The 23,912-nt window shown below is 44.7% G+C and overlaps 1 protein-coding gene across 7 annotated transcripts in view; it reads left to right on the top strand.

Annotated features, from left to right (window-relative positions):
- The window catches only part of PEX14 (peroxisomal biogenesis factor 14), a 140,442-nt gene that overhangs the window by 95,879 nt on the left and 20,651 nt on the right, over window positions 1-23,912 (top strand). For 4 of the 7 annotated variants that reach the window (XM_004272381.4, XM_033432917.2, XM_012533969.3 and 1 more), the window contains one exon: window positions 9,979-10,107. The exons of the other annotated variants lie outside the window; for them this stretch is intronic. In XM_004272381.4, coding sequence (XP_004272429.1) covers window positions 9,979-10,107 — 129 coding nt within the window. The remainder of the gene's footprint in view (window positions 1-9,978; window positions 10,108-23,912) is intronic. 7 annotated transcript variants of the gene reach the window in all.

The following is a 23,912-nucleotide window of genomic DNA, read 5'->3' as shown; positions in this document are numbered from 1 at the left end:
TGAGCATTTGAATAATATTACATTACTGAAATATGTCATAATTTGTCTAATCATTTCTCTTTGGACATTTACGTTGTTCAAATTTTTTGCTGTTATTCAAAATATGGTGACAAGCCATCTTTGTATATTAGTCTTATACTACGTTATGTTATTATTTCTTAGGAGTAAAATCGTCAAAGGGTCTGAACACTTTTAAATACTCTTGAGATCGAGTGCCGAATTGTCTTCTAGAAACTGCTCAGTTTGCTCTTCCACAGCACCCTCGCCAGCTTTGGGTATTCTCATTCAAAAATCATTTTTAATTTGAAAAAAATTCAGTCTTAATAACTTGACCAATACATGTGAGTGATATGCTAGAGGTCAGGGATATCAGTGTTCCTTTCAACTGAAACAGAGATTTGGACTGTTTCCTCTTGAGTTGTGTGGAGTTGTGAGGAAGAACTTGGGCTCTGAAGCCTGCTCCCTGCCCGCGGCACCAGGACCTTCGGGGAGTGGCTTTACTGTCCTTGCGCCTCGCTTCCCCATCTGCGAGGTGGGGAGAATAAAGCACTGTTGCCACTTGTGGCCACTTGGGTTATGAGCTGCATGGGTCCACGATGCCACAAACACAGTGATGTGGGGCCTGGAGTTGTGCATCTCCATGGCCCTGCAAAGGGTAGTGTTGGGATTCAGAGTTAAAAACGTAAAAAGCTCCTCAGGAATTCCCTATCCCGTGGTTAGGACTCAGGATGGTTTCACTGTCGTGGCCCGGGTTCAATCCCTGGTCGCAGAACTAAGTTCCTGCAAGCTGCACGGCACAGCGAAAAGAAAATGAAAAGCTCCTAAAACTCTTTGACACTTGGTCTTAGTCAGTTTTGGCTATTATTATGGTTGGAGAGTGGAAAGATGAGTGATTTTTAACTTTTCTCTATGCTTTCTTTTATTTTCCATGTTTTCTGTAGTTGACGTGCTATTTTTATCAATAGATATTTCTGTGTTTTATATATCATATGTCTGCATATCATAATATTACATGTGTTATATTGTACTTAGAAGATAGACAAAGTACTCATCCAATGGGAGAAATTGGGGGGGAAGAGGGAAGCTGCCATTTAACAGGTCGGGAAGATGAGGTCTTGGCTCTCTCACATTGCCTAGCAAAATAAGCACTCAAATATTTATAGATGTGGTTGAGTACTTAATATTTATCTCTACACTAATAATGTTGACAATAGCAACCAATACCAGATTCATTGGAGCTACGCAAATAGGCGGTGACAAAATAATGTATTGACCTATTAGAACATAACATGTTTTAATGTGTTCATATCAGATTAATATGAGGACTTTAAAAAAAAATCTGATAGCTGCACGGTAATTTAAAACTTCAAGAAGTAAGTTGAATGCCAAATAACAAACCTTCTGATCATATGTTTAAGATTCAAGATGTAAAAGAAAACCCCACGCGAACATTGGACTTTTGTAGCATTCAGCTAAGTGACAAAGAGTGTACCTTGGTGCATGGAACTCTTGTGATGGGGTTTTCTTTAAAGAACAAAAATCTCCACCTAGGTTTGCATCCTACAGTAGGGTTGTTTCCCAAATCAGGCTGTTTCAAGTAACATATGAAACGGCGTATGGCTGTCCCTACCATCCCAAAGCAAATGTTTGTTTTGTTGCAGTGATGGAAACATTTCCATTGGTGAAGCAAATATTTAGAGCTGAAAGAAACATTTGGGCAGCCAGGATGTGTCAAAATAGAACAGATGCCTGCCTTTTAAAAACACAATTAAAAAAAAAAAAAGCCACCTTGTACTTGGCTGCTGGTGGTACAGCCACAGTGGGTTAAGCAAGAAATTAGATACTGCGGATGTCATTCTAATCCCAGCTCCTGGGTACATCTCTGCACCTATTTCTGTCTTGGTTTTTCTCTTCCAGAAAATGGGGATAACCATTCTAAGTGATTTTGTTCACGATTAAGGTTTTTTTTCTCCCTCCACTTATTTTCTTTGTTCTTAAAAATTAATTTATTCTTTTGAATCAGAAATATGTTCACATGGGACACAGTTCCTAAGAATATACAGTGAAAAGTCTGCCTTCACTCTGTGTCCCCAGCTACCAGTCTCCTCTCCATCTGGGACCAGCATTACCTGTTTCTTGTCTGTCTTTATTTTATGCATGTACACACAACTACATAGATGTGTTTGTGCATACATAGATTCTTTTATTTAACACAGAGGTCCCATGTACCCTTCACCTAGTTTTCCCCATGTTCCATATGTCCTTTTCGTTTTTCCTTGTCTTTGAGGTTGTTGGTTCTAAGAGTTTGCTTATTTAAAATGTGCTGTGTCAGATAGCAGAGTGGGGAGCAGGCGTGTCAGGCCACCCTCTCGTGATCCCTCCAGAGCAGTAAAAAGAGCGCTGTGTTGGGAGTCTGGTTCTGCCCCTGGGCTCACCATGGCTGTGAGTAAAGTCACTGCCCCTCTCCATGTTCTCTTATCTTGATCTGTAAAACAGAAGGAAAGGAAAACAAAAAGAACAGGAGATAGACTAGATGAGCTTCAACTTTTCTTTCAGATCTGAATTACTTTGGTTGTCAAAGGTGAATTTTTCTTTTTCTTTAAAAAAACTTCACTGCCTCTTCTAAAAGGAGCAAGTTTCAAGTATAGTTAAAGGTATATATTTACTTGGCTTTCCCACATATGTACAACCATATGTTTGGCTTTCCTGGCCTTTGGCATTCAAGTAGCAGTGATTCCTGATTATCCTACTCCTCAGTCTTTAAGACACGTTCCTTTCCCTAGGGCTTGTTCACTGCACTGTGGGAAGGGCTGACTTCCCCGCCTGTTGCCAAGGACCCTGTAGGGTTAGACGCTGCTGTCCGGGACAGCCGGCAGCAATGTTTGTCGTGCCTTGGAATTGATGATCAAATATGAGGAGCAACTCCTCTTTGTTTTTGTTTTTAATTTAGCAGAGAGGGATTAAAAGAAAAAAAAAAAAGACCTTTAGACTATAGATGTAAAAATAGACATCACAGATGCTGATTGGAAACCCTCCCAGTCTTTCACATGAGAGATCTCAATTTGTGTTACACAGAGGGGCAGCTCACTTCTGTCTTGTTCACCAGTTATACTACTCCCCAGAGAAGCTCAATAAATTTTATAGGGAAGTTTCCTCCTTATGCGGAAGGAGCTAAGCTGAATGAGTGTGGCTGAAATAATTTAGGGCTCCAAGGGAGTCCGTCTACCTTGTAGAGTAACGTATTGGAAGTAAATGTGCAAAAACTTTTGATCTTGGTTGATTTGGCCATGTCATTGATAGTACTGGGCCCTGGCTTCTGTGACCCCATCCTGTCTGATTTGGAATAAAACTGCTCCCTAGAACTTGCATTTAGTTCTCTGCTAAAATCGTCCTTCTGCACGCTTCACTGGTAGTGGCTGCGGAGCTTGCCCGCTCATATTCTGCCATTTTCACCACTAACCCTTTGAAACCTGCGAACTTGCACTTGGCTGAGAGTTTACATCTCTCTTCTGCCTCTCTGAGCGGCACAGAGATCCTCTCCCACTGACATTAGGAAAGCAGAGCTGCCTTCTCTTTTAGACTGATGGTGGACCAAGCCTGGCTGGTTGCTCAGTCTCTGAGCTAGCAGTGCAGTACATTTTGCGCTGGCTTTTTACTCGGTGATTTATACTCCACGTGGCTGGGTGATATCCAGTGTCCTTTTGTCTTTGTGTTTATTTTTCTTGCACATTTAATGTATTTAAAGGATGTAGTGTCTTTATGGTCCCCTGGGATAAGGAGGGATTGGTGCAAGTTTTAATGAGAGGTTCCCGGCTCTCTGTGTTGAGATGAGAATTATATTCTTGATTAGATATCTTTCTTTCCTTAGGTGGCAGGAGGCAGTGTTTTGCTGCCTTTTTAAAATTATTTATTTATTGGCTGCGTTGGGTCTTCATTGCTGCACGCGGGCTCTCTCTAGTTGCGGCCAGCGGGGGTCTACGCTTCGTTGCCGTGTGCAGGCTTCTCATTGCGGTGGCTTCTCTTGTTGCGGAGCATGGGCTTCAGCAGTTGTGAGGATGGGCTTAGTTGCTCCGCGGCATGTGGGATCTTCCCAGACCAGGGCTCGAACCCGTGTCCCCTGCATTGGCAGGCGGACTCTTAACCACTGTGCCACCAGGGAAGTCCCCACTGCTTTTTGAAATAGCATTTCTGTCTAACGATTTTTAGAAGGATACTGAGAGGACATTCTGTTTCAGGGCATCATCAGCAACTTTTTCTCCTGTTGTTTGAGCTTCCTTATTTAAGGAGAGGGGAGAGTGTCAAGTCTTGTTCTTGAATTTACGTATCAACATCAAGATGGTGGGAACCGGGCCCCACCATCAGATCAATTTTTATAAAAACCCATTCAGGGCGATGATATTTGGAACTAGTTTTCTCAAAAACTGTTTTTGCTGCTTGGGAATAGTCAGTCAGCAGAGAAGAAAGCATTTGGCTTATTTGCTTAATATTTTAACCAAGTGAATTAGGTTGGGGGGCTGGGGGGAGGGGATAAGAAAGTGGGTGGGGGAGGCCTCATAAACAAGGTGATATATAATATTTTTTTTGTTCTCCTTTTAAATAAATACCGATCAGCTTTATGTTCAGAGACAATAGGAGCCGTTGGCTTAAATTTGCAGTTTACTGTATTTATGGCTGTAATATCAAGGTGCTGCCGTCGTAATTTCATGCCCCAATGAGAAGAGCAAGGTCGAAGCAAATGCTTCCATCGGCATCTGCTAACACACTAACTCATAAACAAGGCCCGGCTGGATCAGGTGGCACGGAATAATACAGGCTAATGAAATACAGCACAGCTTTCCATTACTGTTAGTTTTTACAGTGTCGTCATTACGTGTAATTTATGTTTAAAAAATTCAATTTTATACAAGGCACTGGGAAATAGGGGTCTACAGGTCATCCAACGACTTTTAGAGGCTCTGAGAGTCCTTATTGTACTCCACCGTTCCAACAAAATGTTAATAAAATAAAATAAAAATACTTTTTCCCTTTCTCCTCCCCTAACCTTTTCTGAGAGAGTTGATTTTTCTTTTAATTTGGGGAGTATTTTTAGCCAGCTGTCTTCTCTGCCTCATCTCCTCCCAGAGTGCCTGGGTAGATAACTAGCTGTGTTCCGAGAGAGGTGACCCGTGCTCAGTCTCCCTGCGTCCCAGATGAATCTCCCAAGTCCTGTAAATAGAGGGACTGCGATGGGGCGGGGGAGGAAGACGGCCGAGTGGCCAGCCCATAACTGCTGCCCGTTGCCACTGGCCCTCTGGCCCTGTTCCCTAGTCCCCATCAGACTCCACATTTTTATTATAATACTCGGACTGGGCCGGAAGGTGCTGTCAGGCGTTCATCACCTTGCTTATATCCAAACTATTCCTAACCCTGCTGTCCTGGTGGTTGTTTGACCTGAGGGATACAGAGAACACTGCTGTCTGCTGTCATCTCTCTTTCTTCTCCCCCTGCATGGAGCCAGGCCCTGGGGCAGTGCCCAGCGGTCACTGGGGAGAGAGTTGAGGCTCCTTATTCTGAGAAGCTCTTGAACCGCCAGTCCCACAGAAAAAAGTCAGCCCTCCCCGGTGCCCGGTTTGTCTGAGCTGAGTGGTGGGAAAGGACCCAGTGGCACTGTGAGCCAGTTGGCTGCAGCTTACACAGTCAACTGGTTTGGTTCTGTTTGCATTTTAATAGGAATCTTTAAACAATTTTGTTTATCTTCTGAAGGATAAAAATAAGCAGGTGTGGCAGCCCGGAGGCCGTTGACTTCAGCTGCTGCAGCAGTAACACGGGGCTTTATTAATCAATAGAATGTAGCTCTCTTGTTTCTGTTCTTTTAAAAGAATCCCACCCTGGAGAAAGCGGTGGAAGAGAAGTCCTTGGCCCAGCATCTACACAGGGGCAGTCTCCTGGGAAAGGGAACTGTTTGGAGAAGTAGATTCCAGAGAACCGAGGGAGCTAGCAGTCCGTCCTGGCTCCGGGTCTTCGTCTGCACGGCTCGCTTTGAATTGAGCGCAGCTTTGCAGATCAGGCAGCTGTGGTCTTAAAGGTGAAATGATAGAGGCAGGCGTCCTGCTCCATCTGCTCACCTCAGACAAGTCCCCTCTTCCGTTTCTCCTCCTCTTGAGTAAAGCTAGTGAGTGGATGGAATAACCGAGCAGGACTTCCTTAGTTTTGCTCTCTATCAATAACATAGTTTAATTGTCAGTGTCACAGGCTGGGGGAGGGGCTGGTAGCTCCTGGAATCACCAAGTAGCAGAGGTCAAGTTACTGAGAGAACATCTAAATGCAAAGTGCTAGTGCTAAAAGAAAATTTTAGGCTTTATTAAAATTGGCTCATTCTTCCAAAGGCAGCAGCTAAAGGACATGTGAGTCAGGGATGGGAGGGGAGGAGGTTTGCCTGCCACAGGACAGTGACACCCTTTCCTCCTGTCTCTCCTCTGCTCAGCCCTTGCTCAGTCCCTCTGCGGTTAGATTGCAGATAGCAATCAACTGGAAGGAAGTATGTGTGTCTAATTTGCATGAGATTATTTAAAACAAAAACAAAAAAAAGGTCTGCATTAGTCAGGGTGATGGTAAACAACGCAAAGAGCTGCCTTTTACAATATAGCCTGTGCCTCAGCTTTCAGAGCCAAATATAATTCACTTACAATCGGCAGTTTCCTTTATTATTCCTTTTAACCTTTTGGATTCTGCAAGGTCTCAATCGAAGTTCTCCACTGTTTATCTCAGTGGGGGTGGGTGAGAACCTGGCTGTCTTATGTGTGGGCCCTAAGGCAGTACCCCATCCCTAAAGGCAGGGTCCTTTCAGCGCCAGGAGCTGGTGAGTGGTAGATACCTGAAAGGAATGACACTCCTCCCCACCTCAGGCTCTGTGAGTCCCAGATGAATCACTTGAGTCTTGCAGAGTCAATCTTCCCAAAGCTGGGGACACTCCAGAGGAAAAGGCCACTAAGGGAAGCGTAGGCACCAGTCTGTGAGAGGCCTTTGGATTTATTTGATTAGAATATTAGAAGGAGATGAGGTCGCTCTATCTTGTCACTCTGGTAGTGTTCAAAAAGTTGTCCAGGTGTCATTTGCAAATAGGACCCAGGTGTTAGGTTCCTGTGTTGTTTTGGGATAGCCCCAAAACAGCATTCACTGGTTCTTCCTATGGATGGGGTGCCGGTGGGGGCGGGGCTGGGGGAAGACAAATTAGTCCTCATATTTTCTTTAACAAGATTGAAGACTTTAGGCATCATTTTGATGTGTTGTAACTGCGCTGTAGTGGGAAGTCACCGGGCTGGGGTTTCATCTGGCATCACCAGGGTTTTACTAGTATGATTTGAGACATAGTTTTCACCCTTCTTAGCCCTCAGTGTTTTGTTTTTTTGTTTTTTAATCTGTTAAATAAGGGCAATGGCTAGGATAATGGCCCAGCTCTGAAATTATCTTATTCAGTGAGATCGTTAAAATCTTATTTTTTTAAAAAAGAAGAAAAGTGGTTCAGTAACTAAATCAAAATTCTGACTCTCCAGAGAACTAGGGATATCAGAATTCCAGCCAATGTAAATTTAGAGCATCAAATGATAAGGTCTGTATAAAACAAGAGCTTGGAAGGAAGTGCTGATGCCCTTTAAACCGGGGCTTCACTAGTGGGCTTGGCTGCAATAATGCAAGGGATATGTTTTATTAGGAAAATAGGCTTCGTAAAAGCTCAGGGCCAGAGGGCAGGACAGTGGTCAGGGAGTCCTGTCCCTTTAACCAGCTCCAGCTCTCAGGGCTGCAGCACAGCCTGTAACTTGCTGTATATTTCCCCAGCGTTAAACATTATGGTACTTGTTTATATTTGAAAGAGCCAAAAGGGAAAATGAGAATGCAACCGAATGCTCCTTTTGGGAAAATTATCCTCATTTGCAGCCAGTGGCTGACAAGGCACACGAACCACCAGCTTTATGAAGTCCCATTGTGTACCAGTGACCAGTAGCTCGTGCTGATGCCGCGTGTGCCACTGTCTTCTTTCATGGCTGATTATGACTGGTTAAAACCGTGTCTTTCCTACTAGAACTCTGAAAGGGGTTCCCCTTTCTACCGAGGAGTGACTGGCAGTCAGTACCCGGGCTGGAGCCTGGGAGGCGCTCGCTCAGTGAAGTGTGTTCTCTGTGTTTGCCCGGCTCATCTGTCTCTCCTGCCCCTGTCCTTGGGAGGTGACATCACAGTAAAGCGGTCCTTTTGCAGCAAGCTGGGGGCTTAGGGAGGAGGAACATCCCCTGGCTAGCCCCACGTATTCAAATTCAGCTCTTGTATTTGAAGGTGCCAAGCGCCAGTAAATGATCCTCTTTGCCCCCTGCCAGCCTCTCCTCTGCCCCGTCAGTCTGTTGAGAGGATGGTGCGCTTGCTCGGGCGACCCAGCAGCACTGAGACTCCACGGAGGTGTGGCCTTGCCCACCACTGGCGGGCTCTGTCATGTGCTGAGGGCAAAGAGGGAAAGGGATGCGGTGTTAAGTGGGGAGGGACCTCAAGTGCTCGGTGCAGAGAGAAGAGAGGGTCCAGGGCCATTTAGAATAGTTCAGGAATTCTCCCTTGACCACTTGTGGTGGGGCATGAAGAGTTTGAGGGGCGGCTGCAGCCAACTCACATGCCAGCGTAGTGTGGGGCAGCGCTGTGCTTAGAGCATTAATGGGCTCTGCCGGCTAGCCCCTTGGCACAGAGCTCGAGGCACCATGCTTCGGGAGATGTTGACCCTCAGAGCCTCCTTGTACTTCACCTCCCCCAGGGACAGATAGACCATGCTGCGGACCTCCGATGGAGAGCTGCCGGCCCGATGTGGACGAGCTCTCGGCTCTAGTTTAAAAGTTCTGTGTTGTGGCTGGACTGAATGTCGGGATTCCCAGAACAGCTCGGGCCGGCCAGAGTGCTCTTTTGCAAAGACTAGCAGTGACCTCCCACCTGCTTCTCCCAGTCGCAGCACTTGGAGCATTTCCGTGCACACGGCTGCTTCCCCTGCGACACAGAGCTGCCCTGTGGGGAAGTCTCTCTCACACCTGTGCGCCACTCCTCGTGCAGATGCTTTGGATTGGTCAGTGCCCTCGTCCTCTTCCCCCAGAGCCGGCGTCCCTGGTCTGCCTCCGACCTGTTGAAATATTCCAGCTGTGCGCCCACTGGAAACGTCTTCCTGGGTTTTTCACTTGCCTTTTATTCCTCCTTGGGCAAAGCCTCTCCACATGTCATAGCCACTGCAGATGGCGCCCTGCAATTTCCTGATGTCCCAAGTGCACTGTGGTTTAGAGTGTTGGGAGGATTTTTTTAAAAAAAGGAAAAAGAAAAACTAGCCAAAGGCGATATAGGCAGCCTGTGATAGTCTAGAGTAATAATCATCTGAAAGTTTGGGCCTGGCCTTGTTTTGATCTGTTTTCTTGTTTTATTTTCTTCTTTACATTCTATATCCCATTCATACTAATCACAGTCAGTCCTGATTTTTCTTTTTATTTCTGCATTTGTCATAAAATAAAGCAAATTATTCCCGTCTTCAGAAACGATCTAGACTAATTAGTTGTCTCACCCAATAATTAGTTTTTTGTTTCCCTGTCTGTTTTCATGCATTATTGTTAGTTTTTCCCCCTTTTTTTTTTTTTTTTAACACCATTACGGATTAAAATGAGCCACATTTGCAGTTTGATGGTATCTGTTTTCGGGGAAGAATGGAGAATTGCAGTACTGAGAGACTTCAAAAGCAGCAATAAACTCAAGGATAAATTAAGGAAATTGAATGAGCCACATTTGGAAGCAGTGTTGAGGCTAATATTCTGTCGCTTAAGGTTAAATTGCAGCTGAGTGAGGTTCCAGAGAATCCGAAATCGGGGAAGCAACTTACTAGGATGCTAGGCATCCTGTGACTCTAAGGTCTTTTCTCAAATGATTTCGTTGCAGCCATGGACAGTGGCAAAAGGTACTCACCTGCAATTATGTCCTCTTCTTCCCCAGGGCTGACGGATGAAGAGATTGATTTGGCTTTCCAGCAGTCGGGCACGGCTGCCGATGAGCCTGCGTCCTTGGGCCCAGCCACACAGGTGGTTCCTGTCCAGCCCCCTCACCTCATTTCGCAGCCATATAGTAAGTCACCCGCTCAAACTCTGGCTTTAACCTTGACTGGGATTCAGGACTCTGGCCAAAGGGCAGCGCTTCACGTCTCCCAGAGTCAGCAGGCGTGGCGGGGTGGGGGTGGGGGACTGGGAGTAGGAGATGGCTCTTGGGTTTTTCCAAAAGACTGTGACACACCCAAATCCTCTTCTAGACGAACTTTTAAGTATGTGACAGAGGTTTTAAGACTCAAGGTACCAGAATAAATGAGTTTATTGTCTTGTTTCAAGGATTTTGGTTTCAAGCAGGAATCTGTAAAAGTATTTATTGGTTCAGTTTCCGTTTTCTTATATCAATGCTTTTTGCATGTTACTGTTTCACTAATAAGAACATAAACATCTGATTTATGGGTGCATTCTTGTTTGGTCACTGAAATAACTTGTCTCCTAGTTTTATCTTTTAAAGTTAATATTAGTAGATTTAGGCTAGCCTTCCTCACCCCACCCTCCTTTTCTTCCTTCCTTCCTTCCTTGTCCTGGCTATACCATGTATATTTATGTAGTGGCAATCTGTTAGAGAATTTCACATTAAATGTGAAGGTCCTTTTTGAATGCAGCTTTTAATTATTACATGAGAACATGACCCGTGAGAGGTTTTTGTTGTTTTTAAATGAAAGCTACTTTTAGCAATAAAGCTTCTTTAAGCTAGTAATAAATGTACACTTCCAAAATATAGGCAGAACTCCTTCCTTAAGTCACTTATGAAAAACCTAAAAAGGTTAAAATTGACTCCAAAGCAATGGAAAATTGCTCAGTTTTGTGTGTTTAACATAAGACTTCAGCCTTGGATCTGCTGTCTTTCAAAATGCCTTTTCTGTAATTGTCTTCATTTTAATGGTCTATCTCGGAAGTTTTCTTTTTTTCAAAACATGATTTTAAAGTGTCAGATATCAGATTTTAAAAGGCGCAGTTTAAAATGCCAGACTTGTTTTGATCCCCACCACGTGGCCTGGAACCGCCTTCCGGCCCCCACTTCGCCGTCCTTCCCACAGCTAGGGAAGTGCAGTCTTCCGTACAGACAGCGCGGGGGGCCAGGCAGTAGGTTAGAATATGCTTTGTGTGTCACAGGTCTCGTTTAGATATCACCTTTCTTTTGCTCTCTGGAAAAGGCTGAATGGGTGAGGCCAGGTAGCACGAACTCAAGCTGATCTATCCGTGGTCGCCTTGTCTAACAAACCACTGGTGTCGTGTGACCTCTGAGACCGGTGCTCAGTGATGAGCCTTGTACTGGGGCTGCTGAGTCAGTGGCAGCTATTTGTCAGCCTGGGACTCATTCTCAGTCCTGGCTGACGTTCTTTTCTATCCATTGTGTTGCTTTGGGTCACTAAACATAGTCTCTGTGTTTCTTTTAAACCAAAGGCTAAGTCTCCACACTTTTTCTTCAGGTGTGTCCTTGGGCCCAGGGTTTGATGGGATTTGTTGAGGACGGGCAGTGGCAGCTGGGGTGCAGAATTTTCTAAAATGCACATCTGTTCTATTCCAGCTGTTTCCTCCATGGCTTAATACCAAACAGGTCTCTCCGCTACTTGGAAACTCCTTGCTCAGAACAAATTGTTCTGTTGGTCACAGAGTTGGCCTAAAGCATCATGCGTTTGCCTGCTTTCAGTGGGCACTAAGGGTTAAACTGCTAGTCTTTCTGAAGAGGCAAAAGAATGGGTCTGGGAGGGGCGAGTCAGTCATTTAAATCACTCTCCTGCCCAGATCTCTCTGAGAAGAAGCATTACACGTTTAGGTATTTAGGTAGGAGTATTTTTAAGAGTCTCCCAGCCCTAAAAATAAAATACATCTTCTTAGAGACAGACTCCTTCCTGCTTTGACGCTAGTATAAAAACAATGGTAATGGTAATTTTAAATACCTGGAGTTTTTTAGTTGTCACCCTCGAGCTTCATTCTTCTTGTACCGTTACCCCGCTCCTCTCAGCTTGGGGTTGACTCTACCTCTTCACTTCTGTACTTTTGCCAAGAGGTGTCAAAACTACTCCAAAAAAAAAAAAAAGCTTGATTTTGATTAATATAGAGAAACAAGACTTTGCCTGACTGATAATAAAACTGATAAATGACATTTGAATTACTTGTAGCGGTAATTTATTACATAAAATATCTTTTATTTGACATGCGATTAGTTGCTGGAAGCATCACTCAATCTGACTAGTTTAAACATGCTCTAAAATGAACCCCAGTAAAAACCAGGGCTGTCTGCTTCTGGCGTTATGAAATATACTAATCCTGGAGTGAGGAAAAAATCTGACTTTAAGTATTTAAATGATTAATTGGGTTTATATATATTTTTTTACCTTTCTAACCCCCTTAATTACAAGCAAACTCAGGGGAGTTTCTGAACTAGGTGTGCAATCTGCATGCTTATCACCGAGGCATTGTCTGCGTCCTGGGAGGGATTTATGGCCTCCATTGATGTGTGTTCCTGCAGATTTTACATCTGGAGCTCTGGCAGCCCTTTCCTTCCCATTTCTTGGCTTTTTAAGGACATTCCATCTCTGAGCCCAAGCCTAGAAAATGGGATTTTCTGGGCTCAGCCCCAAACGCTAATGTCTCCAGGAAGGGTGGCTTTTCCGAGACCACCCCTGGGAGGCCAGTGCTCGGGGATCGTCACCTCTGGACTTGCCCGCCCTCCTGCTTGGTGGCAGGTGTCCCACTCGGTGCCTCTTATGATATCTCTGCTTTTTGGTGAATGTGGTTGACCTTGAGATGTTAGTGAATGCCAGCATCAGCAAAGAGAACATGGAGACCTAGCAGAAATGGTACCAGTTCATCACTGTTTATTAAGAACCTGCTGTATGCTCAGTACAGTATCATGAGAGATTCAAAACATGATCTTTAAGAATCTTACAGGCTCTCTGGGAGAGATAAGATAAACTCTTAAGAAAAAGATAATAATATAAGACATTGTGATTTAATGCCAAAATTAATTATACAGACAAGAAACTCCACAGGAATACAGAAAAGAGAAAAATTAATGTAGGCTCGAGAAGTCAGAGAAGGCTTTGTGAAAGTAGGAGGAGGTTGACACCAGGGGAAGCTTGGTGTCACCTGGTGTGAGAATAAACCAGAGTTGTCAGGGCTTAAAAGAAAGTCGGGTAGAGCTCAGGAAAAGTCAGGCCGGGATGCAAGAGGAAATTTGACATCTTCTGTTTCTCGTTTTGGTTTGTTTTTGTTCGACTTTGAAGCAGGAATCAGTGTGTGTGTCTATGTGCAGAGCCTAACACAGTCCTGAACTAAAGTCCTTGTAAGTGCTTGACTGATTCATTCATTCTAAGATGACTTTTCTTCTTTCCTTCCAGAGAGACAAGAAAGCAAGGTAGCTTTGAAATATAGGCAAGGCCAGTGTGAATTTTGTATGATAATAATTTTTCTTAGGCTTAAATATTCCCCCCCGCCACTGTCTTTGGTAAACAATTTAGGCTTTTTCAAAGACTGACCTACAGCTTCAGTTGCCTCTTCTTAAAATAGGATGTACATGTCTGAGGTTGGTGAAAGGCTTTGACATTTCATTAGAAACCCTGGGAGAGTGTTGTGTGCTCTTTCTCAGTTTGTTTCTCTTCTGGCCCTGGTTAGTAACATAAACTTTCCCTTGATTGTCTTAGATCCCCGAGGGAGCGTTGATTACTGAATACCTGCTGTGTGCCAGGCACTGTGCCGGACCCCTGGGATGGGACGATTAAGGCCTGGCTGGTCTCTCTCTCCAGCCCTCCTGTCCAGTAGGAAAGACAGTTCAGGGAACACAGCAGTGCTATGAGGTCAGCCCAGGATGGTGGTACAGACAAGGTGAAGGGGCACCTCAGAGAGCAGGAGATGCCTAACTGGACCTGGGGCATGATTGGTACAGTGACCAGACAGGATGGACCGGAGCATCCAAGCTAAAGCAAAGCCACATGGACGTGAGACCATGTGATGGTCAGAGCGGCTGCAACATGGGATAGGAGTGTCAGAAGAGACAACCCGGGGGAGTTGGCCGCCAGGTCATCTCCCTGACGGAGGACAGTCAAAATCACATGGCTTTTTTACTTTGAAATGCATTGTGTAATTATTTTTGAGGCTGTATTACCTATTTAACTGTATTATTCTTAGACTAATATTAAAATTATTTGTACCATCAGAGCAGATGCTGCGTGGGGAATTAGAGAAGACATGCTGGGTGTGCGCTGGATGCGACAGGGGTCCAGATGCTCTGCCCGTAACTCCCTTTCAAATGCCTCCATTCCAACTGGGATGGAGGTTCCCCTTGCCTTGATCAGCCCCCTGCTCGCCACCACAGTACACTGAAATATTTACTCACTTCCTATTAAACTGTGAGTTTCTTGAGCTCAGAGGCTTTTTTTTTAATCTATGGCCCGAGGTTCTGACTTAGCAGGTTTTCCAGAAACACTTGTTGAATGAATAAATGATGGTGGACGTGTGCTTGAGAATTGCCAGGCTGCCGAGTAATACCATCAACTCTTGGGGTTGATGCCAAGGTAGCCAGTCAGTGAGGCCTCCTGTGTGCTCTGTGTGGAGCAGGCTGCAGAAGTAGGGGACAGGCCTTGCCTCAGGAAGCCCCGGTTTAATGTAGAGGGAAGCCCCATGCTTGGGGTAGGACAGCAAAAGCTAACCCATGCCATCTTGTATGGTGTGAATAGTGAGAGCTTTCGGGAGTTAAGAACAAAGGAACCCCCAGGGTGCTGATCTCAGGCCAGGCCTTCTGGAGGAAGCAGGTCCATGGAGACACTGAGAAGCTGGGGGTGGGGAGGGTGTAAGTGACTCTGGAGGTGAGTGTGAACGGAGGTGGCGCTGTGAACAGCCTCTCTGTTCCCACCAAGAACTGAACGGGGAAGAATCTCTCCCGTTTCTCTCTCCCTCTCTCTCTCTCTCTCTCTCTCTTCCATTTCTCTGTCGGTTTAGCACACAAATCTCATTTTTTGCTACATAAAAGTTACTGGTTTGTATATGAAGGAAACATTTCTCTAATTTTGAGGCAATGGTACTTTTCTTCTTTTGTCCATGTGACTGGTTTGGAATAGCAGCTCGTCAAGGGCCAGCACCTGTCCGTTTTGTTTGCTTTGTGGAATGCCCAGTGTGATGCCTTGTGGATGCCGAATAAACGCCATGTGTGGATATTGAAGAGCGCAGGCATTACAGTCTGAGTGGAAACATCCTTACCTTAGATTTCTTAGACCATTGAAAGAGCCTTTGGTGTTGGTGGTAGCTAGGATCATGGCTGTGCTGACAGTGCAGCCTGTGTTGGTTGTATAAGATTCTGCAACAAATAACAGTGGTTTAAACAAAACAAAGGACTCTTTTTCTAAGTAAACATAGTCCAGGCTGCCGTACTGGCCCTGTGGTCCTCAGGGACCCATGCATCCCTCACACCTGGCTGGCATCCAGCTTGTGTTCCAGTGTGACAGCTCCAGCACCAGCTGTCCTCTCTGCTGTCCAACAAGCAAGAACAGGGAGAAGGAAGGGAAAGGGCAAGTCACCTTCTAAGGACACCTCCTGGAAACCACCCACATCCCTTCCCCTTTCTCTCCATTGGCTGGAACTCAACCACGCGGCCATACCTGTCAGCAAGAAGGCTGAGAAATGCAGTCCTTGTTCTGGTGGGCATGTTCCCAGCTTTTTTTTTTTTTTTTGCGGTACGCGGGCCTCTCATTGCTGTGGCCTTTCCCGTTGCGGAACACAGGCTCCGGACGCGCAGGCCCACTGGCCATGGCCCACGGGCCCAGCTGCTCGGCAGCATGTGGGATCTTCCCGGACCGGGGCACGAACCCGTGTCCCCTGCATCGGCAGGTGGACTCTCAACCACTGCGCCACCAGGGAAGCCCGTTCCCAGCTTTTATATCCCATAGAAAGTTTGAATTCACACTAAATTCAGGATAATGATTACCTCTGAGTGAAGAGGAAGATGTGGCTAGTTTCCATGGTATTTGGAAAGTTTTAACCAGTAAAGTAGGTGGGTTTAGGATTGCATCTTATTATCATCTTTTGTAACTTATCTAAATATTACATTCTTTTGTAACTATCAAATAATACAGGGTACCTTTAAAAAGTTGAATTAGAAATCTTACCTCTTGCTTCTTCCCTTGGTCTCAGCTGCTTAACTGAGCAGAGAGAGACCTTAGAACCCACCCTGCTGGGTGCTGTTCTCGGTCACTGCTGACTTCTTTTAGCTCTCTGTCTTTTTTAAAAAGAAAAAATCTGAACAGACTTAAAAAAACAACAACAAAAAACAGCTTTACTGAGGTGTATTTTACATAAAGTAATGCATCCATTTTAGTTATACAATTTGAGTTTTAACAAGTGTACACTGCCCTGTAGCCATCATCATTGTAGAACATTTCTGGCACCCTAGAAGATTCCCCGTGACCTGTTCCCAGCCAGTGCCAACCCGCCCTGACGCTGGGGCAACTCCTGGTCTGCTTTCTGTTGCTGCCCATTTAGACTTATCTTTGCTAGGGTTTTGCATGAATGGTACAGTATGTCCCCTCTCATGCCTGGTTTCTTTCGCTCAGCATCATGTTTTTGAGCTCCATCCAAGTTGTGCATATCAGAAGTTGCCTCCTTTTTATCACAGAGCTGTATTCCATGGTTAGGATGCACTGTGGTTTGTTATCCATTTACCAGTTGATGGGCTTCCGGCTTTGGGCTGTTTCCAGTATTGAGCTGTTACGAATAAAGCTCTTTTAAACATTTGTGTACAAGTCTGTGTCTGTTTTTATTTCTCTTGCGTAAATGCCTAGGAGTGGAATTGCTAGGTCAGAGGTTAAGTGTAAGTTTCACCTTATAGGAAACTGCCAACCTGTTTTTCAAAGTGGTTGTACCATTTTACATTCCCATCAGCAGCGTCCGAGTTCTGGTTGCTACATATCCTCTCTAACGGTTGGTATTCTCAGTCTTTTTAATTTTAGCAGCTTTAATGTGTGTGTAGTGGAGACTCAGTCATTTGAGTTTACATTTCTGTGAAGACTAATAGTGTTGAGCATCTTTTTATGTGCTTATTGCCCATTTACATATCTTCTTTTGTGAAGTGTCTGTTCCAATCTTTGTCCTTTTTAAATTATCTTCTTATTATTGAGTTGGAAGAGTTCTTATATATTCTAGATTCAAGTTCTTTGTCAGGTGTATGCATGGTTAGTATTTCCTCCCAGTCTGTGGCTAGCTTTTTCGTTTGCTTTACGTTGCCTTCTGAAAAACAAAAGATTTAAAAATTGATGACATCCATTTATCTTTTTTTTTTTTTTTTAACAATTCATGGTTTTTGTGTCCTACCTGTGAAGCCTTTGCTTACCCCAAGGTTGGAGAGATTTTCCCCTGTGTTTTCTTCTTGAAGTTTTATAGTGTTAGCTTTTATGTTGAGATCTGTGATTCACTGTCAGTTAACTTTTGTGTGTGGTGTAATGTGAAGGTCAAGGTTCATTTTTCCCTAATGGCTGTCCCCTTGTGCCACCACCAGATGTTCAAAGATTATCCTGTCCCCAGTGAGTTATGTGTCCCTTTATCAAAATGCAATTGTTTATATATACATGGGTCTGTTTCTAGCCTTATTTAAAAAATTTTTTTAAGCTATTGAAGTATATTTTACACACAAACTCGCCCATTTCAAGTGTCCAATCAAATGATTTTTAATAACTTTACTGAACGATGCACTCATCTATCAGTTTTAGAGCACTTTCATTCTCCAAATAAGATCCTTTTTGCTCATTTACTGTTAATCTTACCTCATCTCCAGGCAACCACTAAGCTACTTTCCACCACTGTAAATTTACCTTTGCTGGGCATTTCAGGTAAATGGAATCATACAGTATGTGATCCCTTGTACCTTCCTTCTTTCACTTAGCATGTTTTTGAGGTTCTCCATGTTGTATCATGTAGCACTACTTCCTTCCTTTTTATTGTTGACTAGTATTCCATTGTATGGATGGGCCACATTTTGTCTGTCAGTTCACCAGCTGGTGGACGTTTAGGTTGTTTCCAGTTTTGGCCACAGGACTCATGCTGCTGAGGGTGTGTGTGGGCAAGTGTGTGGACGTACGTTCTCATTCCTCCTGGGTAGCCATCTAGGAGTGTGATTGCTTGCTCATGTGGCAGTTCTATATTTCTGGCTTCTTAATATTTTTTCTTATCAGCTTTTTTTTAAAATTTATTTTATTTTTGGGTCTTCATTGCTGCGCACGGGCTTTCTCTAGTTGCAGCGAGCGGGGGCTACTCTTCGTTGCAGTGCGCGGGCTTCTCATTGCAGTGGCTTCTCTTGTTGCGGAGCACGGGCTCTAGGTGCGTGGGCTTCAGTAGCTGTGGCACACGGGCTCAGTAGTTGTGGCTCGCAGGCTCTAGAGCACAGGCTCAGTAGCTGTGGTGCACGGGCTTAGTTGCTCCACGGCATGTGGGATCTTCCCGGACCAGGGCTCGAACCCGTGACCCCTGCATTGGTAGGAGGATTCTTAACCACTGCACCACCAGGGAAGCCCTCTAATCAGCTTTTTTGAAGTATAATTTATATACAATAAGATTAATCCATTTTAAGTGTACACTTTGATGAGTTGTACATGCTGTAACTCAACTCGTGTAACCAATACTATAGTTTCATGTACTATAACGAAAGACTAAAATTTCATGTGAATGGAATCATACAGCACATATTCTTTTGTATCTTAACGTAATGCTTTTGAGATTGATCCAGGTAGAAAATATTTTAGACTTTGTGAACTACACATTTCTGTCACATATACCCCCCCACCCCACCATCCTTTAAAAATATGAAAACCATTCTGAGCTCACAGCTGAAAAAAAAGCAGGATGAGGTGGGACTTGGCCAACTGGGCAGAGTTTGCTAACTCCCGTGACTCTGATGTATGGTTATTTCACAATTTGTTTATCCATTGACCATTGGTGGCTGTTTGGGTTGTTTCCAGTTTGGGGCTATTATGAATAATGCTTCTATGACATTCGTGTACAAGAAGTCTTTGTATGCATAGATATTTCCTTTCTTTTAGGTAAATACTTGAGAGTGGAATGCCTTAGTCACATGTTAGGTGTATGTTTAACTTTGTAAGATATTGTAAACCTATTTTCCAAAATGGTTGTGGCATTTCTTTTTTTTTTAACTTTTTTTCTATATTATTCTTTTAAAAAAAATTATTTTTATTTTTTGGCTGTGCCACGAGGCATGTGGGAATCCCAGTTCCCCAACCAGGGATCGAACCCTCACCCCCTGCAGTGGAAGCGCAGAGTCTTAACCACTGGACTACCAGGGAAGTCTCCTGGTTGTGCCATTCTACATTCCTGTCAGCAATGTGTGAGAATTTCAGTAGCTCCACGTCCTTGTCAACATTTGTTATTCTCAGTTTTTAAGTTTTAAGTTTTTAAGTTTTTAAGTTAACCAGTCTAATGTGTAGGTAATAGAATCTCACTGTACTTTTAATTTGTGTTTCTCTAATGACTAGTGATGTCAAGCATATTTTCATGTGTTTATTGGTCATTCATGTACTTTTGTGAAGTGTCACTTTTAAAAATCACCTTGTTTGTCTTTTCATTATTACGTTGTGAAAGGTCTTTATATATTCTGGTTACAGGTCCTTTATCAGATATATGTTTTATAGATGTTTTCTCCCAGCCTATGGAGATGTTTTCTTGACAGTGCCTTTTGAAAAGCAAAAGCTTAAAATTTTGATGATGTCCATTTTATCATTTTTTTTTCCTTTTATGGTTCTTGCTTTTTTTGGTTGTTTTTGTTTTGTTTTGTTTTTAAAAGATTTTTTGATGTGGACCATTTTTTTAAGGTCTTTATTGAATTTGTTACAATATTGCTTCTGTTTTATGTTTTGGTTTTTTGGCCGGGGGGCATGTGGGATCTTAGCTCCCAACCAGGGATCGAACCTGCACCCCCTGCATTGGAAGGCGAAGTCTTAGCCACTGGACTGCCAGAGAAGTCCCTGGTTCATGCTTTTTGTATCTTAGGATGTGTTTGCCTACCCCAGGGTTGCAAAGATTTTCTTCTGTGTTTTCTGTTTTCTTAGTTTTTTCTTTTTTGTTTAGGTGTATGGTCTATTTTGAGTTAAATTTTATGTATGGTGTAAGGAAAGGGTCAAGGTTCATTTTTTACCCCCTACAGATATCCAGTTGTCCCAGCACAATTGTTGTGAAGATTATCCTTTTCTCATAGAACTGCCTTGGCTTCTTTGTCAAAAATCAGTTGACCACACAAGCATGGGTCCATTTCTGGACTCTTCTGAATTCTTACAGTTTAATTAGAGCTCATATTTTTTAGTCTGTGAGTGAGGATATAGATATGCCTCTCAGTGTCCTTCCTGCCTACAGATGACACTGCTGATAGCATTGCAGCCCATGAGAAGTGGAAAAGATCGTCTTTCACAGGATGTTCATGTGAAGACAGGCCTTCGGTTTTCAAATGTGACTTCTGTTGAGCTGCTGTGGTGCCTTTGCCTTCCAGGCTGCCCAGGTGCTTCTGTTCAGAGCAGAGCTGCTCTGTTACTAGTTGCTGTGCTCTGGGTCGGTTTGTCTTTCTGGCCGCTGCCAGCCATCCACAGCTCAGCCTGTGGTACCTTTCAGCTGGGCACCAGTCTCCCTGTGCATTTAGCCTGGCAGTCCTTTCCTGTAACAAGCAGTGATCTGGCAGACTGGCTTTATTCCAGTACCTCACTGTGGATGAGCCTGTCTTATCATTCAGTTTTCAGCGTGCCTTGCGAACAAAGCTGATGGGATGATTTGAGAAGCTACTGCTGTGTGGAGTCACGGCTCCAGCCTTGAAGAGCCTGGAGGGGAACGCAGCTAGGCTTGCCCAGTGCCTGCCACTGCCCTGCCCTGTGCTCAGGCTGCCAGCCTCCCCTAGGACTTGATAGCATCTCCCTGTTGTCAGGATCCAGATTGTCTCAGCAGGATGATTTCATGACAGCTTTCAGCTCTCTTTTGTTGACGACTCTTTACTGGATTGTGGGATTTCCTTGGTGTCCGAGAGGCCCTGAGTCGGTGGTTTCATGCTGTGTTGTGTGCGCGATTCCTGCTCCACATGTGTGTCCTTATTTGGTGATGTCTGTTCTCGCCTGCTAGGTGAGACTCTCTTGGTAGGTTGAGATACAAATAAAGGAACTGAGTAATGTTGGTTTAGTTGGTGTTCAGTGAAGGGTTAGGGAGCCCTAGGGTTCAGCTTTCCTGCCCCTGAGGCGGCTGCCATATACCATGGATTCACCGGAAGCCCTAACCTTTTGGGAAGGCAGGCCCTGTGGACACTGTCAGAGGTCAGGCTAGTTGATGGAGTCCTTCACCGGAAGCCCTAACCTTTTGGGAAGGCAGGCCCTGTGGACACTGTCAGAGGTCAGGCTAGTTGATGGAGTCCTTGAGGGGGCAAGGAAGGCGTTGAGTTCCAAGGAACCTGACGTTCTTCTCCCTACAGTAGTCTGACCTCTGACCTCGTTGCAGCCTCAGACGTGAAGGCAGTCCCAGAAATGCGCAGCTCTGCAGGATGAGAAATGCTGCCACAGTCGACTGCCTGTTCATCCTCAGGAGAGGCCAGCCATGCGGTGCTGGTAAAGTGCTGGGCCTTTCGACGAGTTGGCAGGTCAAGCCCGTTGGGCGAGTGCTGGAGACAATTGGAATCTGAATGACAGTAAAAAATATCATTGTCCCTGGGTTCTTCTTTTTTTGTTTTTCATTTTTTGGGGATTTCAGTAAATTTTTATTTAAGTGGCCAGAAGTATAGAGAGTGGTACTTCAGTAGAGTTCTACCATTTAAAGGTCCTTTGATGATAAATGTGTAACAGTGGAAAGTGTGCTAGTTTGGGATTCAGAAGACCCAGGTTCTAATTTGGCATGAACTACCTGTTACCTTACAGGCATGTACATAATATCTCAGAGTCTTCGTTCCGCATCTGTCCATTGAGAGATTTGGGCTAGAAACTCTTTTAAGACCCTTAATAAATCTGATGAAACTTGAGTTGTCTTTCTTTTCTACCTCATCGAGATAGGCAAGTGACAAGATGTAGAGAGATTATTCCGGGCACTGAATTGCCACAATTATTAGCAACACAAGAGAAGTCAAAAAAGCTGTCCTGTGAGTGAGATTACTGATTCTCTTCATGCAGTGATGCTGACAGGTAGGCCTGGGTAAATGGTGTGAGTTCACAAACTTGTTTATTCACCTTGTTGTTCCTAAGCCTGTGGAAAAATGTAGGCAGGCACCCAAGGCAACGCATTCTGTATGTCACAATTTCAAGGCAGCCTTTTTTACTTAAACCCTTCTCTGTGTATTCTAAGTCATTTTCCTCTGCCCGTACACCTCCCAAACTTCACTCAAGTTCTTCCTTTTCTCTTGTTGTCCTAAGAATGTCAAAATTATTGAGTCTTTTCATTTTTACTATGCTGGTGTCTCTGAGAAACTCGCTGACAGACACCTGTTATGACTGATGTATTAATGTTCACTGTCCCTGGGTTCTTTAAATCTAGGAAAAGCTCTGCCGCCTTCAGTCAAATGGTCTGTGCTTGATGAGAAGAGAAAACTGTCTTTGGGACCATCTGGTGGTGGTGTGGAACCAGGCCTCTTGCCAGCTTGGCCCCCAGTCTGCCTTGTCTGCAGGTGGGCGTCTTTGTCAGGCTAGAGGCTCTGAAGCTTTGGAAAAGCTCATTCATTCCACTTCCCTTACTTTTGAGCTGGAGCAGAAGAGCGACTGGCCCTATTTTCTGCCCTTGACTGTATTTTCTGGACATTCAGGAGCATAGTGACAAGAGGCTGTAGCTCCGAGGTGCCCTGGGTTCCCTCATTGGGGGTCTGCACTGGGCTTAGAAAAAATTGGCCCCAGGGTGGGCAGCGGGGAGGGCTCCAGGTGGTCGTGGCTGGGGTCTGAGCTAGTTTGAGGTCATGCCGAGTGCTTTCTCAGTTGCCCTGGTCTGTACCCCTTGAAAGGCGTGCCATGGATAAGGGTTATCTCCGTCTTAGTTTTTCTCTTTTTTCATTTTGCCACAAGACAGGATTGTATCACACATCTCCAAAATGAGTAAAATGGCATTTCAGCTTCTTGTCTTTATAGACTCTCTGAACTTTAGGAAAGATCATTCTGGTCCCTTTTCATTAATAATGAAAACCAGGGGGCAATAAAACGTTCTTAACGTGAGCACGGCAGAAACAAGGAGCAGTGCAGGGGTGAAGGTGCGGCTGGCAGGGAGCCACAGGTGTCTCTTGGTGCTTGAGGAGGTCAGGCTCCGGAGAGGGGGGAGCAGTGGTAGGAGGGGTCCTGGTTCTTGGACCCCTGACCTGCCAGCATCTGCTCAGCCTCGGCTCTGTTACCCGGAACGAGAGGCTGCACTTCTCAAGGCGTGCACTGTGTGTTTGCAGGAAAGAAGAAGGATGCAGCAAACTTTGGGTTCTGGTCCAGTTTTCAGCCCAGTTGCAACTGTTTTCCTGTAAGATATTTAGTGGGTATTTGAGAAGTCACTGGTGAGTAGAACTTTCTGGACATGTGCCCATTTTGAATACTTTCTCTGGGGATTTTTGCAGCACAGATGGACGTTCTGGGTGTGGATTGAAGCCCCACGGAACAGCGTGGGGCTTCAATCCACAGCGACTCTTTAGAAAAGTGGCAAGGTTACTCTGTCTTTGCTTTTTCCTCCTAAAAATGAACTTGCACCAGATGTTGGAATCAAGGCAGTCAGAGCAGAGCAGGCTGAGCCGAGAGAGGTGCCTGCTTGGGACCTGGAGCCTCCTGGCTTCTCAGGGTCACAGTGAAAGGTCTACCTCAGCGGTCTCAGGGTTTTCCATTTCACGATCAGCGGTCGCTTCTC

Source organism: Orcinus orca, chromosome 1 (genome assembly GCF_937001465.1).
Source record: "Orcinus orca chromosome 1, mOrcOrc1.1, whole genome shotgun sequence".
NCBI lineage: Eukaryota > Metazoa > Chordata > Mammalia > Artiodactyla > Delphinidae > Orcinus > Orcinus orca.
This window is presented reverse-complemented; position numbering and strand designations above follow the sequence as displayed.